The following is an 18689-nucleotide window of genomic DNA, read 5'->3' on the forward strand; positions in this document are numbered from 1 at the left end:
GGAATCTACTTTTGAGCATAATGAAAAATCCTACGAAAAATTCTACATTAGTATCACTAATTTAGTGTCAAATACTTAAACTAGATGATATTTACTATCACTGAGCACATATACTATTAACTTCATTGTGGTAAATAACTCGTGATCGATGTTTAAATTTTGTCCGAGCGCGCGAGTAAAATTTCGTCGGCAAAACTCAAAGGGCTCTGACAGCCGACGTTTGTATTTGAACCGCCTCGTATCCCGCCTCACCTGTACTGGCAGTATTCGGCTGTCTCTCAAAGCAAGCGGATGTAAGTCAAGCCGCGGCGTGTTCGAGCAAATCGCGTAAGTATTTCGGAATCCGGGTGGGCGACAATTTTTTTCTAATTTCGATGCCCCTTATAAATTTTATTTTCCACATAGCTTTTCAATAGCAATTGTCATATTTAGGAGCCCTTTATGTATCTTTATGTAAGCGATAACATAACAGTTTGGTCAAACACGATTTAAATTTTTGGCGAATTTTTTTATTACGAATTCTAATTTCCGTGCCCTAATTCCCATAACAAATTTACCTAAAACAGCTGATTAAGTGGCACGGGAATTAGAAAGTATTACATATATTGTCAACAAATCTTTTATTGGGGGCACTGTAAGTTAATTGGCAATGTTTACGTCATATTATTATTACTTATATATATTGGCATTGAATATATATTATATGTAATAATAATACGACGTATATCTTTCTATTTTACATTTAAGGAAATCTTAAAGAATGCACAAAAATCTGTGAATAGTTTTTTAGTATAAGTACTATAGTACTTACATACAGGATCGACCCGAATAACCCGGGCAATTTTAATACGTAAGATAAGGTGGGGTAAGACGACACCGGGGTAAGACTATCACTTGTATGGAATCCTTGTACTGTTAGTCTTGCCCTACCTTACCTTATTCATTGATCATATTATAACATTAAAATATTATATAAACATAAAACTATTTCTGGAATTATTACATATTATAATACCTGTACCTAAGGTTACATGAAACAAAATGAATCACATTTGCAATGTTTTGTTTTTGTAAATTTGACAGCTGACAGCGTATGCCGTATAAAGTTTAAATATCTGGGAGACCGAGCTTTGCTTGGAAAACATATAGGTACCTACCTACCTAAAAACTCAAAAATACGCGTTTTTCCAGAGATAACACCTACCTAGATAGATTTTTCACCCCAGAAAACCCTCATATATGATAAAATTTCATCGAAATCGTTAGAGCCGTTTCCGAGATCCCCGAAATATATACAAGAATTGCTCGTTTAATAGATTAGTTGTTATAAATTAGCTTTTCTAATACAAGAAAAATTAAATATATCCTATTCTTACTATATTATAAATGCGAAAGTATCTCTGTCTGTCTGTCTGTTATCTCGTCACGCTTAAACCGCTGAACCAATATCATGTTGATAATATTTGGCATGGAGATAGTTTGAGGCCCGGGGAAGGACAAAGGATCTGGGGACACGGCAGTGCCGCCGCCAAGTCGAGCAAAAAAAAGTGGCACGGTCAAAATAACATTGAATTTGAACATGTAATCTAAGAATTAATGCACTTTAAAATCCCTTAGTTTTGTCACTGACACAATCACTCACGATCATCATTATTCTAAGGTACTTCTAGCATACCCACAAGTTCCAAATTTGAAACGTAATTAGGTTTAAGCTTTTTAAGCCAATAAAAATCTAATAATACTGCAATATTAGTCACGTTCTAAAGATCTAATAACTGCATAAATAAGTTTGTAATCCTATAGAAATATATGCGATAACAAATTTACCTTTTAGTTCTTACAATTAGTAGGGAAAGTAAAGGTACACTACGATGTACGATGTGAGTATGAATAAAGATGTATATAGTTATGATATGTGTATACATAGTATCAGTATGGTATGGGTATGATTACCTGAAAAGAAGGACAGCCTACAAAAAGAGATGGGATCCTATCAAAAACATTACATGTAAAAAGATGCAAGTCTCGCAACGCAGTTCTTCTACTACAAAAAAAGTTTTGAGATGTAATGTGAAACCAAGTCGGTTATTTTAGACAATGCCAGGGGGGTATTAAAACCGTAATACTATTAGATACCTTATTAGGGTTCCGTAGCCAAATGGCAAAAAACGGAACCCTTATGGATTCGTCATGTCTGTCTGTCTGTGATAGTCTTACCCCGGTGATAGTCTTACCCCACCTTACCTCATATGTGGTTAAACAATTGTTTGTGTTATGAATTTATGAAGGCAGCATATTCGATTTCTTCAGATTAACTTACACAATAACTTCTTCTCTCTGTGCCCCTATTTATTTCTTAGTATCATTTCCTATACGGCCATAAAGCAGATCATACACCTTGTACCTATCTACATGCAGATACATAATGACACTTTTTAATGAATAGTTTTGTATGTAAGGCGGACATGTTTACGCAACTACTCAAAGTATTGTTTTGAAATATATATATTTTACTAAGAAAGAGAGATTAGTTGCCATTAAAATCAAGGAAACTATTAGTCAAATACGTAGTTTTTAGTGTATCATACTTTCGTAGATTTGTCGTCCGAAACTAAAATTAAAGTAGATAAATATGTTCGATGCCGATTCAGTATGGTTGAAGTATATTATTGTAGATTAAAATATACATAAATAATAGTTTTAACTACCAAAATAAGCTAAGAAAACAATTCCTGTGCCATGTTCTAATTTCCGTGCTAGTAAAATCTAATTCCCATGGACACACTAATTCCCGTGCCCTGACCAAAATTTTAAATTGAAATAACTTTTATAGTTTTATGAATATTTTTACCCCATAAGAAAATTAATGTTTATTATATTTTTTATCAAATTATCAGCATATTTTTTTTTGTGTAATGTTAGTATTTCAAAATTCCATGGGAATTAGACAAAAATGCTCGTTTGGTGAAATTGACCCATAGCTAAAAATCCTAAGCAATTCTGGTCGTTTATTAAGTCGCGGACCGGCACTCATGGTATACCCAGTACTCTAAAATATGGCGATAAGTTGGTAAATACTGGTACTGACATATGTAATGCGTTTTCGGATTATTTTCTAGCCAGTTTCTCTGCATCGAGTGGTAGAAATCCAGATGCCATTTCCAGTCAATCTGACGATCCCTCTACCGGGTTGTTTAGCATCGAAGTAAAGCCGGATGAGCTAATTAACATTTTGTTAAAGCTTGATCCTTCTAAGTCTGCTGGTCCTGATGATTTACCTGCCCAGTTCCTAATCAATTGCGCTACTAGTTTGGTGATACCCATTACACTTCTATTTCGACGCTCCTTTTCTGAATGCACTGTACCATCACTATGGAAACGCGCCTATATTACTCCAGTCCACAAAAAGGGACCTAAAACAGAAATAATAAATTATCGGCCTATTTCAAAATTATGTATTTTGTCCAAAGTTATGGAAAAATTAGTTTTTAATCAAGTTTACAATGCTTTTAAGAACTCATTTAGCCCAAACCAGCATGGCTTCCTTCAACGCCGATCCACAGTATCCAATCTTATTATGTTAAATGATTATGTGACTCAGGCGATGGATAGCGGGTACCAGGTAGACGTAATTTATATGGATTATAGTAAGGCATTTGATAGAATCGATCACGCAATATTATTATCGAAGTTGAGTAGCATGGGTATCAGTGGGGACCTGCTCAGGTGGTTTAAATCCTATATAGACAATAGATCTCAGGCTGTTGTCGTGAACAACTACATATCTGGCTGGGTAACAGTGCCAAGTGGTGTCCCGCAGGGATCTTTACTGGGACCATTGTTATTTAACATATTTGTAAACGACATAGACAAATGTATCGTTCACTCTGACTTACTATGTTTTGCCGACGATATGAAAATCTTCCGAAGATTAAAGTCTGTTGAAGACTCTCGTCTGATCCAATCTGATCTCACGCGGCTGGATGAATATTGTCAAGTAAACAAGTTAGATCTGAATCCATCTAAATGTTATTCAATCACGTTCTCACGTCAACGTAAACTGATTTCTACCACTTATATGATTAAGGGCCAACTCTTGAATAAAATTAATTCTACTAGGGATTTGGGTGTTATACATGATACTAAACTTCTGTTTGATATACATATCGATAGCATTATAAGAAATGCCTTGAAAACCTTAGGGTTTATTCTTCGTAACTCTGTTTATTTTACTCAAGCAAAGACGCTTAAAATTCTGTACTGCTCATTAGTCAGGAGTAGACTTGAATACGCGTCTCAAATTTGGAATCCATGTTATGCCACTTATATTGATAGGATTGAAAGAATCCAGAAAAAATTCCTGAAACACCTAAGCTTTAAGCTGAAGCAGCCCTATGCCTCCTCTAATTACCTAAACATATGCAGGAAGCACCATCTTATTCCACTAAATAAACGGCGAGAGATTGCCGACATTGCCTATATCCTAAGCATCACCAGTGGGTGTATTGATTGCCCTGAACTGCTATTTAAACTTTCATTTAATACGCCCGCCCGATCTAAACGTTACGCTCCCCCCATTTCGCTCAAACGCACTTCATCCAATTACAGACAAAATAGTTTTTTGTGTCGTGCTAGTCGAAATTTAAATATTCTATCCAGAAATTTGGACATTGATGTATTTAATTGTTCCATTCCTTCGGTGAAGCGAAAATTAGCGAATCTATTTTTTAATCCACTTTGATCCCGATTGTTTTGTTTTCATAAGTAATAGGTTTGCGATTTGTCCGAGTGCTTAAGTATTTACGTGCCCTGTATTTTTACTGTCAGTATTGTTAACAGTTCTATATCCTTGATAATGATAAGTTCTGAGTTGCATACAATTATTATTGTTCTTTTGGAAAATATTGTTTTTTTCTTTTTTTTGAAATGTATAATACGTGATAGCATTGTGTGAAATTGCGCGCAAAGTTTGATATATTGTTTATTCCATTTCTATCTGTGAGTACCTGTAATTGGCTTTGTATTGTTACCTAAATCTGTATAATGTTTTTGTAGCTGTTGGTACTCCTGAAAAATAAAAATAAAAAAAATAAAAATAAAATAATTTATTATTGAAACATAAATATATAATATAAAATACAAACTAAATATATAAAAAAATAACTACCTACTAACCCGTTGTCATGTTATGAGTTGTTAAGTCATAAAAGTTTTAAGATATTTACAGAAAACTTTTATGATGGCTTAACATTTAGAGTCTGTTCGGAAAGAGAAGAGTCGTGGAATGTATTGGGCCCCATACATTCCACGACTCTTCTCTTTCCAAACAGACTCTACAATCGGAGTCCAAAGACAAAGTTAGGTAATCAAAAGATATTTAAGACAAAATTTACCGGATTCAATAGGTATTTTGTACTGGCACTACGAAAAATTATTTTTTCTTGAATATTCTAACTGTTTTTCATGAGACGTCTTACAAGTAATGTGTGAATTCTATCCCTTTCCCACTTTTATCGCAGTTCCTATCTACTCAACAATTGTCTATCACGCTAAAAGCATAAAAACCTGTTAAAAAACCCCACGCGTTTCGCGCCTCAATTTCAATAAAAGAAGGCATAAAATAAAAACATAACCGAAAGGGGAAACAGGGTAAATAACGCTAAGAACATAACCCCTTATCGTATCATCGCATATCGAAACGCGTCATATTTTCATAACGCACAGCCTCCCCGAGGAAATGCGGTGGGGAGAGTGGGGCGGGTTGGACGTTTTAGTGTATCGATGATCGTTGGGAAATATGAAAAGAGCAGGCGTCGGATACGTTTTCTGAAATGCTTTCTTGTTAAATTTATTGACGGGTTTCTGGATTCTAAAAGCATAATATGGCTTGGAAGATATGGCAAAACTCTGTCGAATTTCTTATTCAAGATAAAAATACATTTTCTCTCATATTGTAAGTGCTTAACTACAAGCTTAGGTACCCAAGCTTTGACAGTACTATTGGCAATTGCAAACAACAATATTCGCTTTGTAACTATAATAGCCTTGTTAGTTTAAGGCTATTTTGCCTATTTTATATCATAAATCAATTTACGCGTAACTATATAAGTTTTGTTATTTTAATACTATCATAGTACAGCACAGTATGAATGATTATAATGTTTAATGGCAGAATGTTACCTACATTTCAAAAGACATTGCACAAGTAGGTAACAAGTAGGTTTAAATTAATAAAAACACTTTTAAATTAATATTTAAAAAGTTTTAGCAAAAAATTTAGAGATGTAAAATGCAATTTAACGCTATTCTTAATGTCTTATTTTTTCTCTCTGTTATTAAACCTCTAATCCGGCGGTAATCGCAACGCAAACAATGGTTTTTATTGATTCTCAGGCCATAATAAATACATGTAGGTACTAACCCCCTTAATATTCATGTCTGCTAAGTTAATCAGCTGATGATCGTCGTTTGTTCCTCTCTAAGGCATAACGACAGATAGGGACAAACGACGATCATCAACTGATTAAGTTAGCAGCCGTTTATGAATAACGCCATAAATATTTAATGTCAATAAATATCATATCCAGAAGGATACATAGGTACTTTCAAAGAATGTAATTTTTATAAGCATTATTTGTTTCATTGGCTTTTCATAAGGGTCACAAAAAATCTAACCTTTAACGCACTGGTTTCTAAACCTTGCTGAAAAATGGTTTAGGAAAAGATCAGACAATTTTTTTGGAACTTTCCCAACTAAGTTTTCAGGATATTTAAATTAAAAACAATTTTAAAATTCATGACTACTTAGACGACCTGCACTATAATTTTTTTCGCGCAAAAAAATGTTTTTCAACTTTTTCCTTATCAGAACACAATACCGGATAGGTATGCCCTTAAACTAAACTAAACGGACTCCCACTACTTTTGTTACCTGTAAGTACCTATTTTTATTTTATCCCCTTTTTAGTTCCAGACTTTAATCAATTCTCAGAGTAGACTGGGAACTACTTAACAAAAACGTATCGGGCGCTCGTAATTGAAGGTGTCTGCGAACTGTGGTCCAGTAATGGGACGAGGAAACGGCCCATTACCGGAACGACCGGCCATTGCGGCAATTACCCTCTCTATTGATTCGGTCGCAAATCGGTGATAGAAAGTACCGTAAACCGGGGTGACTTTCAAATGCAGGGGCGACTTCGATATTTCAGTTTTTCAGCCGTTACATATTTTTATTCGGATTTTTTAGTAGTAGGTAAACAAGTATGTATAATAATCTAACTTGTTACACGAACAGTTCGAGAAAATAATGAATAATGATAATTTAGTGGCAGTTTTAAAACTATCAAAGTATCCCCAAAATTTCCTAAAGTCACCTCGTTTTACGGTACTGTTACGAGTGTCTTGAATTTGTTAGTATATACAACAAACTGGGGGCTATTTGTGAAACATTCGATCTTGGTACAGTCGCCATCAGATATATCGGAACGGCCAAGGTGTTCACAATATCTGAACACGCTCTCTGACGCCCTGACAATAGAGGCGTGTTCAGATATTTGTGAGCGCCTTAGCCGCCCCGATATATCTGCAGATATATCGGAGCGGCTAAGGCGCTCACAAATATAGTACCTACCTCTACCTACACGTAAGTACAGTCGCCAATGTACCTACGTGTTCAGCAAGGAATTAATGGCTGCATAGACACAGCTTATAAATATAAATAGTACATGAAATGCACAATAGAGGGCGCTGTATATGTTAAATTTCTGAATCGTACTATCAATATTCATAAAAACATGATGTAGCAACTAGCAACCACCTAATTACATCGTATACTGTAGGTAGCAGTGTTATATAAATTAAACTTATACAGGTATTAATAAGCAACGTAAAAAAATAAGCGCCTGCAGCAGTTAAAGCTCTAAGTAATTTGTAATTTTCCAAGATACAAGACGAAACACGTGTTTTTCCTCTCTTTAACATAAAGCCATGAAAATATTGGCTGATAAGTACCTACCTATTATCATTACCTACTTACAAGCCTGCTTGTTAACATGTTAACATAGGTACTTTATGAATATTTATCAAGCTAAGATAGGTAAAGTTAACATTCCTGTATCTGCCGCTGGCCATTTCTGGACTTCAATACATTAAGCGGGGTTGCGTAATGCATCGCAATCATAATGTGATTTTTAGTGTTTAGTTATATTTTTAAATATGTATGCTAGTTTTAAGGTAGTTATGTATGGGCCACTAGTTGCCTGAAGTAAAGATTTCATTCATTCATTAAGAATATAGAAATATAGATAGAGACAATGTATATTATATTATAGCACCATTAAATATTAAGAGTAGCCTATTTCATATTCATATTGAATGGAAGCAGAAGCCTTTTTAACTCATTTCATTAAGAGTTTATTTTATACATATTTAATTACACGAACGGGTCTACCGCGATACAGTATCGCGGTATAGTATGAAACTATATCGCGGCATAGAGAAAAAAATACATAGAGTGGTCACTCCATACATCAGTTTTAGTACCAAAAAGACTATTAGCATCTAGCATCGAGTAGCGGAACTATCAGTACTGCTACTTGACAATAGATGTCGACACCGACCGGAAAGTCTTATGCTGTTGAGATAAGACTTTCCGGTCGGTGCTACATCTATTGTCAAGTAGCAGTACTGATAGTTCCGCTACTCGATGCTAGATGTAGACACTGAAATTAATAGTCTGAACTGATGTATGGAGTGAGCACTATGTATTTTTTTCTCTATGATCGCGGTAGACCCGTTTGTGTAATTAAATATGTGTACAAACAAAACGCGAGTTTAAAGTGTTATAGTTTATTTTATATTTACTACTTGTCACGTGATAATTATATCATAATTTACTGGTACTTACTTAACAATTAAAATAAACAGTCTGTATGTAGTGTAGGCATGGTACCACTTACAAAAGTATTAATCTCAATAATAGCACATTACATACCTAGGGAGGTGAATTCGTGAATGCTGCAGATCCCAGGTGTTTGTGGCCCGAACCGAAGGTGAGGGCCATAAATATACGATCTGGGGCTTTACGAATTACCGCCCGTGGTTTGTCTAAAGGAGAAATCCCACTTACGGGCCTAGGGTGGCGTAATACCTTTACCCTAAACAAAACACAAGAACATACTGACATAAGTTTTAATCGTCATTTTTTGCTTCGATGACTTAAGTCAAATACACGAAAATATATATTTTATTATATTGTGTAAAACTTAATAGGTAATAATATAGCAAACAGTTATATTAAAACATTAATTTATATGTATTCTAGACAGTTAAATAAACATTGAACAAATTAGACGACTATAAAATCATTCATACAATCATTTAAAAGTCCATTAAATGGTAACAAAATAAAAGCTCGCTTAGGACACAAACAAACGAACATTAGTAGAGATGTCTTTATTGCACAAATCGTTAGTTGAATGTATTAAATCTAACTTCCTTTTTTAAGAGGATAGGGGACGGCCGCTTCTTCATACAAACGTAGTCCTCATTTTCCTCTCTGGATATTGATATAATGAAAAATATTTTACATAACTTGATGTGTATTAACCATAGCTATGCCCCTACGTTTGACTTTATTAGATTGTTTGATTTTTTTTTTAAATTAGGAGCTAAAATCAGATTTCATACAAATTTTTAAATGCTCGTAACTGTTAAAATAATTAAAAATTCGAAAGAAACTTGTCACGGACATATTAAAGATTACATTTTAGAAAACATCAATTGAAAAGATCGTCGGCCGTTAGCTACCAACACCTTTCACCGAAAAAATATATCTGATGTCCACTGTTTTGCCAAAATTTACCCATTATTCATTATTTCCGGTATCAATAACATACACACATACATACATATATTGTATTGTTTTCTATAATGAGGTGTGCAATAAATAGTATTTGTATTGTATTGTACACCAAACCAAAAGCACATAAGAGTCAACATACTACATACTTTCATTTTAAAGTTGTCGTTATCGGCACAAGATTAAAATCTCAATGAAGTATTTCGACATGTATTTTTTACTTTTTAAAGTGGCCGTGTTGATTGCTGGTCATCCGAGAGGGACACAGAGTAGGTGGTCGCAAAAAATCCAAAAAAAAGGGAAAAAAAGCGGAACTCACACGCGCCGTCCCGCTATTAGCGCAGTTCGTAAATCACAGGCAATTGCCGTTCAAGTGTGATGCAAATTGCTTGTTTTTGTAATTCGATGAAGTAAGGTTAGCTATTTTTGAGGAAATTTAAATTCTTAATGATCGTCGACTATTGCGGTTTACGTTTTAAAGCTTTAAAAAATTGCTCTCATCATCATATGTTAAATTTACCTTAAATATAATTACCTAAATTTATTTTAACAATTCACTGCAATGTAGGCACTGAAACTTTTATTGTCAAATAATGGTATTGTTATCTAAGTACTCAGGTACTTGAGGTTATAATTTAACCTTAATATAAAATGCTATGGGAAAATTGGTATTTTTATTTTTATATGACATAAGTACCTACATATTTTCAAAGCATTATTAGTGTTACATTTTTAGTCCCAGATTAAAGGACAAAAACGGAATCAGTTGTTAAATTATGATATTGCATATAAAAACGACCCACTTTTCGCCTATCCTTTAATCCAGAATCCAATTGAGGTAGCTAATATTTCCGGTGACCAAACCAAAGCGGAACTATTACACACACAACAAAAACACACACAAAAAAGGGTCGGCGACAAATTACAGGGCGCCAACAATCCCGACACAAAAAATGAAAAAACACACTTACGGCGCCTTTCGTGTGTCATCGCACGCGACGGGACGAGGCGAGCAAAATCACGTTAAGTGTGCTTGTGTCTTATTTGTGGGAATCTAATTTGAAAGTTTTATTTTTATATATAGGAAATTATTAAGAAAAATAGGTAAGTGAGTATATTATTGCCATTCACACACGAATTTCTATTTTTAACAAGCTTTTATTAGGTCGACCTGTATGTAACTATGTAATGGAATCTAAGGTAAGGTAACTAATTTAACCATCTTCCAAGGATCGTAGCATCATGAAAATTGGCAGCTGTATGTAGTTCTGATGACAATACAATAATATGGTACTGTCGAACTGATCCGATGATGGAGACAGGAGGTGGCCATATGAACTCTGTGATGAAACAACGCAACCTAATTGTGTTAGGGGTTTTTAGAATTGGCTCGATGAGTATTAGTTGTCTGTCGTAAGAAAAGTACAGTCAGCGATAAAAGCTTGTACCAAAAATGAAATTTTTGCCAAAAACTTATTTTTAATAAAGTAAGAAATGGTTCTATCCAATCAATGTGCTTTACTGTATTAGGTATCCCGATAATAATGACAACTGATTATGAAATCATAAAAATCTATTGACTTCTAACTTATGATTTGGCTGTTTAATTTGTCAATATTTCTATTGTATAGTTACTTTATATTTTTCTAATTCTTTCTAATTTTTAGTGGATTTTCCCCATTCCTTTTTGTGTAATAAATGTATGTTTTTCCTATAAATTTTGTATGTATTTATATCCTTTATCTTTTTGGTACCTTGTTGTACATTTTGCTGCATTCGTCACCCTCTTTTCACTTTCTCCTCTCATCTACTCAAAGGTTAACTGGAAGAGATCCCTCATAGGGATAAGTTCGCCTTTGTACTTCTCACTACTTGTATGTTCTTTTTAATATGTCTTTTTGTACAATAAAGAGTTTACTACTAGGTACTACTACTACTACTACTTATGTAAGCTCTACTTCATTTAAAAAAAAACACTAACACTTTTTTTGACTGCTTGTGTCACTAATCAACACAAAAATCCTATAAAAAAATCCTAAATATGTAGGTATATATGTAGGTACCTATTATAAAGGAATCTTTGTATAAACCTTATCCACAGTAAAAACACAATTTTCTTTAGATTTCTAACACGTTTTTTTGGCATTACAGAGGCTTCTATATCAACTAAAATAAACACAAAAAAACTTGGCGAAAGTGATTCACGCATTGTGCATGTTTTATCTCCAAACTTTTTTGCTGTTTACTCAAATTCTTTTCTTCGACATCGCTGTTAACAAAATTTACGATCCTGACCTTATTTTATTTAAAGTGAGTTGTAAGATAACAGTTTACGGTTAGTTAAGTAAACAACCAGTTAAGTGAGGCTTTTAAGTAGTTATCTAATGAGGGGCAGCTAATAAACGAAAGTGAAGGATTGATATGAGGAACATGTTTTAGGAGAAATATTTTAATTTTAAGTTTAAGTAGTATACTCAGACAGAAATCGTTGAAAATGTATTTAGAAGACAGTAGTTGTAGTATTTAAGTGTAGGGTATTTGAATGTATTTAAAAAAATTACACCATGCATTAAATAAAACACCAGAAGATTAATAGAGAAACGTAGACTGCAATTATTTTTAGAGTTTTTAGACACAATTTCAATTTTAAAACCCGTATCAAACTATAAAGAGTAGGTAATTTGATTGTGACGTCACATGCTCGCGTTTCATATAAATTCCATAGGTACTAGCAAAATCGTTTTGTCAGTTTGAAAAAAGAAACTGATTTGACTAGTAGTCAAATACCCTATTGGCAAATCTTTGAATATTTATTACAACCTTGAATTAAACAAAATGACTTTCTAATTAAGTTTTAAACAATAGAAGTTCAACATGCGTTATTACCTTATTACAAAACAATGAAACATATTCCGCGTATTTTTCAAATATTAATATGTTATTTTTTTTTTCCATTAATACCTAATTGATACTAAATTGTCTTTTTTTATAAACCAAACACCTGCACATTAAAATTTTCCTAGAAAAGCAGAAATTATCAACATAGAAAAACCTGCTATAGTATATATATTTTAGTAATGTATACTTAACTGAACCAGCTAATAATAAACAAATCAAACATTTAACTTGATATATTAGTAAATATAAACATCCTACAACTATAACATTGATCAAATCTGATAAACAGTATGAAGCAGAAATCATCGCCGCCATCATTAAGCTACGTCAAGCCTCGGTAAACAGCCGCTGTTACCGCAAATCTGACAAACCGACAGGGAAGTGGTCGAGCTACTGGAGCTTCAACTAAATAAAACATAGACCGAGCTGGTAAAAAATAGTATAACCGCAGAAGTTTAAAATCTAACACCCATTAACCATATTCATAGAAAAACAACGGGTTGCACTTTAGGGAGTGCCGGCAGAAGTGAAAACTCAATGACAAGTGCAAAATTACTTGAAACCCCTAAGCACATCACTGTTAGTACTCGAGTTATATTAATACCAGTTAGAGCGAAACTCACTAGATGGCATTTAAATCAATAAAGAAAAACTCAATGACATTACATGTAACAGTTATTCATGTAATGTCATTGAGTTTTTCTTTATTGATTTAAATGCCATCTAATACCTTTAAACGAGCAATTCTTGTTTATTTATTTATTTATTTATTTATTCATTTATATATATATATATATATATTTCGGGGATCTCGGAAACGGCTCTAACGATTTCGATGAAATTTGCTATATGGGGGTTTTTGGGGGCGAAAAATCGATCTAGCTAGGTCTTATCTCTGGGAAAACGCGCATTTTCGAGTTTTTTTTATGTTTTCCGAGCGAAGCTCGGTTACCCAGATATTGGCATCTAAACGAGTGGCCATCTAAATCTTACGGTCACGTGATCGTCTTATGCTGTCTCGAGTTTAACATTTTTTTCCCACCTCAAAAAGTGCACAGCGCCGCTAAAGAAGTTTTCACTTCAAAGAATGGTTGTCTGTAAAGTCGGGTTACGGACGATAATTTTGCGTGATAACGTCATAAGAAAACATTGATGAAAAATTGCATACTTTTATACGTTACCATGGAAATCTGTCCACAACGTTACCATGGAGATCTGTCCACAACGTTACCATGGAGATCTGTCCACAACGTGACACTTTTTCGTGCATGCTGCCGGTGTTCATCGATTTATAAGACGTTATCACGACAAAAGTTACGGCATAATCGTAGACCAACAGTCGCTGATAACCGTATGTTAAAAAACGTGATTCATAAACGCATATTAACGATAAACAGTTGATCATCTTAGCAAAAGCTCGGAAAGTTACGGAGACCCGGATCCTTGTTTTATTTCCTTCGCTAGTTCGCCTGTCTCCATTTCTAACGCGCTTGCTTTTGCAATTGGTTGGAAATCATGGAGAACATTTGGAAAATTAGATCTTTTAAAATAGCAAATTAGATCTTCTTATCTATTATTCTTGCAATTATTAATGTGACAGTAAAATTCGTTCGAAGGCTTGAGGGAAGCAAACCAGCTGATAGGTAAAAGACTGAGGATATGAGAATAATTGGTAGGATTTGTTGCAGCATAACTTCAATTGGATATAAATCGTTCTACTTAGTGAAACTTAAAGGTCCAAAATTGTCGTGTTGAAAATATGATTGGATACGAATATTTTAGTAAAGTGGTGAGGTAGACTAATATTAGGGAGGCTTTGAGGCTACTACTGAAATCAGTCCAGTAATGAAATATTTTGGCAACATATCTGTTATCTACCAATAGCGATTCGATTTCAACAATAATACATAAGGTAACAAAGTACAGTGAAAGCCAATCTAAAGCCTGTAACTATCATAATAACAGCCAAGTAGGGATAGATCAAGTGGGTGTAGTGCAGTTAAAATGTCTCTCTCATTGTCACTGGAGAAAGAGGTGAAATGAATAAATTGCTACAGGGCTCCACACTTGTAAACGTCATGTTTCCTCACTTGGCAAAGTCGGATCCCAGTGAGATCTAATTTACATGTTGAAGCCAGAAAAAGGCTGATTAAAACATTACTCACCATTCAGTCTATCCTTGACGACCTGATGCGCAAACGCCGCCGCAGCCGCCTGCCGCATGGGATCCAGGGCCACTCCCCACGCTCCAAGCGCCCCAAGCGCCCGATGAGCCGGCACCCTCACCACACCCGGGTTCCCAAACCCATAGCCCCCCATACTCAACCCAGGCCTCAATAATCCAGCAGAGTACAACCCTGGAGGGTGCGAAAAATTCAAAGGTATCTCCTTCTGATCATCTTTTGCACTTTCTGATTCCGTATCCTCACTTCTATCACTCTCTCCTGAATTCCTCCGTTTCTCTATATCTTCGAAATGCTTCCCTAATAATCTAGATATACTGAAAGGAAGATTTACTCTAGATTGCGTATCTGTCATATGGTCGTTTGGGCTTGGATATCTTTCATGATAGCTGTGTTCAGAATTCTGATCATCAGATGCTAAACTTCTGTCATGTCCTGATAGCCTGCTGTCTGAGTCTACGTTGATCTCTTCTTGATCATCATCTGAATGAACTGAAGACATGGTTATAGTTTTTTTTAAGTCTTTACAAACGAAAAAACACTAGCACTGAAAGTCGCTTCACCTACAGAAAAACATTTTGAAATTCGAACACCGGATTTAAATTTCGAAAAACAACTGAAACGCGCGTTCCAAATTTGAATCGAGCTCGGTTCGCGCGACCGCCCGCGGCGGAATCGTCACACACAATATCAAACAGAACGAGCCAATCAGCGTTGCCCCCTCTCTTTTCGATACTGCGATAGTTGACCGCACAAACGCCTCAACTATGCCCGTTGAGTGGAACAGTTTCGAACAAAAGCTTAATACGATTTCCAAACATAAAAACTCGTTTGGACTCACTAACTTAAACAGACGATTCGTTCCGTCCCTTTCAAGGGGAGTCTCGCTTCAATTGGTTCCCCCCTACACATCCATTATTGCTGCATTTTGTGCCTTTTGCTTGTCGAAATAAGATCTAAAATGTGTATGACAACTCTAGCAGTTGCCACGTTCTAAGCAAGCTTGTAAAAGGTAAAGTTAACCAGAAACCGTCCATAAAAGCGAGACGCCGCACACCTAATTGATAGGCTTAACCGCTCGCTAAAAAGAGACAAACACATTTCTGTCAATGGGCGTGACCTTTTGTACTGTAACGCGTCGTTTAAATCTAGTTATGGCCTGACAAATGGTGTACATATTAAGGGGGGGCAATGTTAGGAAACTATTTTTGAATCTTTTAAGACAGTTAAATTATTTATGCTGGTCGGTCGACCGCCCTCCTATAGTAGGTAGACAATGCACTTTATAATAAAATAGATCCCAAGTTCCATGTTATGGCCTCAGATAGGAGGATAATGTATAGAGGAAGATAGCTTCTTTATGGAATTGACTGTGACAGTTAGACTGGAAAGGGTATATTGTTTGCGAATAGCGATTTGCTTTTACAATAATTCTGCATATCGATTTGAGGATGAAGGTTTATGATTATTTGAGTTGTGGCACTTTAGCTTCGTGCCTTTTTAGGGTAGTAACGATTGTAATGTAGTGTAGAGTTAGTAGAGTACTAATCGTAAACAGTGCAGATACTTATCGTATCTACTGTGTAAAATTGCTTACTAAAACAATTTAGGATTAAAATAATTTCGTTATTTTGTTTATTAGCCTGGTTACCTGTTTTATTGTAATTTAAATTAGCGGTCTTTATTATAAAATAAATTAGTTAAGTACTTTTTTCTGTGGGCAAAATAGTGAACAGTTACTGTTACTATTATTTTTCTTATTAAAAATTTTAAAAATAAAATTGTACAATTTTGTAAGTATACATTTAGGGTAACCTGGGTACGATTGTGCCTGCAGTTGTTACTACATATACACAGTGGCATAAGCTACCTTTGGGCGGTTATCACACTACCTATAGTGTGATAACCCCTAAGTCAATTATGCAATATTTTATTAGAAATTATAAAACTATAAAAAGTAAAATATAAAATGTGAATAATATGCGTAAGCAATTCGACTTTATATACCTACCTATCCTTATATTGTTTATGACTATAATATAATATAATTTGTTCATAATTATATAGGTACCTATCGAAGATTTTAAATGATCAATTATTATAATTTAAATATTAGGTAGGTAATCGATGACGACATTACGTGAAACGAAATTTAATAACTTAGGGTAGGTATCATTTTTTTTATTGAAACAGTTGAAGCTCGATTAGACGAAATTCTTGATGAAACGAAATAAAATGCTATTCTCCTCCATTTAATACCCAAAACCTCCATATTTCGAAATAAGTAAGTACTTACTTAACCTCCTTAAGACGAAGTAGGTAATCACCCCGAGATCACGAAAAAAAAATTGGCTGTTTCATTCGATGTTTCCTGAAATTCTGTAATAGCGTTCGTTAAAAAAGCTAAGTACCTATCATTATTATTATTAGGTATCAAACGTTATCTCGCCAAATAGCGGCTTTTTAGCTTTTTCGGAAGTGTAAAATAAACCGGACAAGTGCGAGTCGGACTCGCCCACCGAGGGTTCTGTACAAATTATTTTTTTAGTATTTGTTGTTATACCGGCAACCGAAAAACGTCATCTCATCATCTGTGAAAATTTCAATCTCTCGATTCATGAGATACCTACAGACAGTGGTGACAGACGGGTCTCTATTGTTTCCCATAAAGTTTTAAGTCATAATGTATTGTTTGTCCGCATTTTCGTTAGTCATAATTTGGCTTTTCTCAGAAACGCGTAACTCTTCAGGATTGCAATAAAACTAACCTAACCTAACCTAACATATCTATAGTTAACGGTTTCTGAATTATGACTAATGATAATCTGACAATCATTACATTATGACTTTCAATAATTATATCAAACAAAGGGATCCGCTGTCAGATAGACAGACGGTGCCACACCGGCACCGCTGGGCATTTTTTTTAAGTTGTCCCCTACACTTTTTTTTCAAATTTGGGATTTCTTATGTTATTTCTACTCAGAACCAGGAGCTCTTTCTATCCTAATAGGAGAAAAAAAGTGTCCGAAGGTTTTTATTTCCATTCCGTCACCATTTTTCATAGACTTTGTATGGCGGTCGCGGAATGGAAAGATCGAAAAATGTATGCAAATTTTGGGACACTTTTTTTCTCCTATTAGGATAGAAAGAGCTAGTGATTCTGAATAGAAATAACATACAAAATCCCAAATTTGAAAAAAAAGTGTAGGGAACAACTTAAAAAAAAAAGCGGCCAAATGCGAGTCGGACTCGCCCATGAAGGGTTCCGTATTTAGGGGATTTATGACGTATTAAAAAAAACTACTTACTAGATCTCGTTCAAACCAATTTTCGGTGGAAGTTTGCATGGTAATGTACATCATATTTTTTTTTTAGTTTTATCATTCTCTTATTTTAGAAGTTACAGGGGGGGGGGGCACACATTTTACCACTTTGGAAGTGTCTCTCGCGCAAACTATTCAGTTTAGAAAGAAATGATATTAGAAACCTCTGACCCCACACGTATGGGTATGATGAAAAAAAAATTTTGAGTTTCAGTTCTAAGTATGGGGAACCCCCAAAATTTATTGTTTTTTTTTCTATTTTTGTGTGAAAATCTTAATGCGGTTCACAGAATACATCTACTTACCAAGTTTCAACATTATAGTTCTTATAGTTTCGGAATAAAGTGGCTGTGACATACGGACGGACAGACGGACAGACGGACAGACAGACAGACATGACGAATCTATAAGGGTTCCGTTTTT

General features: G+C 34.7%; 1 protein-coding gene across 1 annotated transcript in view; it reads right to left on the reverse strand.

The window, feature by feature from the left end:
• The window catches only part of LOC134657493 (T-cell leukemia homeobox protein 3), a 58462-nt gene extending 42005 nt beyond the window's left edge, over window positions 1–16457 (reverse strand). Inside the window, exon 1 of the mRNA XM_063513066.1 lies at window positions 14923–16457. Coding sequence (XP_063369136.1) covers window positions 14923–15442 — 520 coding nt within the window. The 5' untranslated portion in view covers window positions 15443–16457. The remainder of the gene's footprint in view (window positions 1–14922) is intronic.
• Between the last annotated feature and the right edge of the window lie 2232 nt (window positions 16458–18689).

The sequence above is a fragment of the Cydia amplana genome, chromosome 20 (genome assembly GCF_948474715.1).
Source record: "Cydia amplana chromosome 20, ilCydAmpl1.1, whole genome shotgun sequence".
Taxonomy (NCBI): domain Eukaryota; kingdom Metazoa; phylum Arthropoda; class Insecta; order Lepidoptera; family Tortricidae; genus Cydia; species Cydia amplana.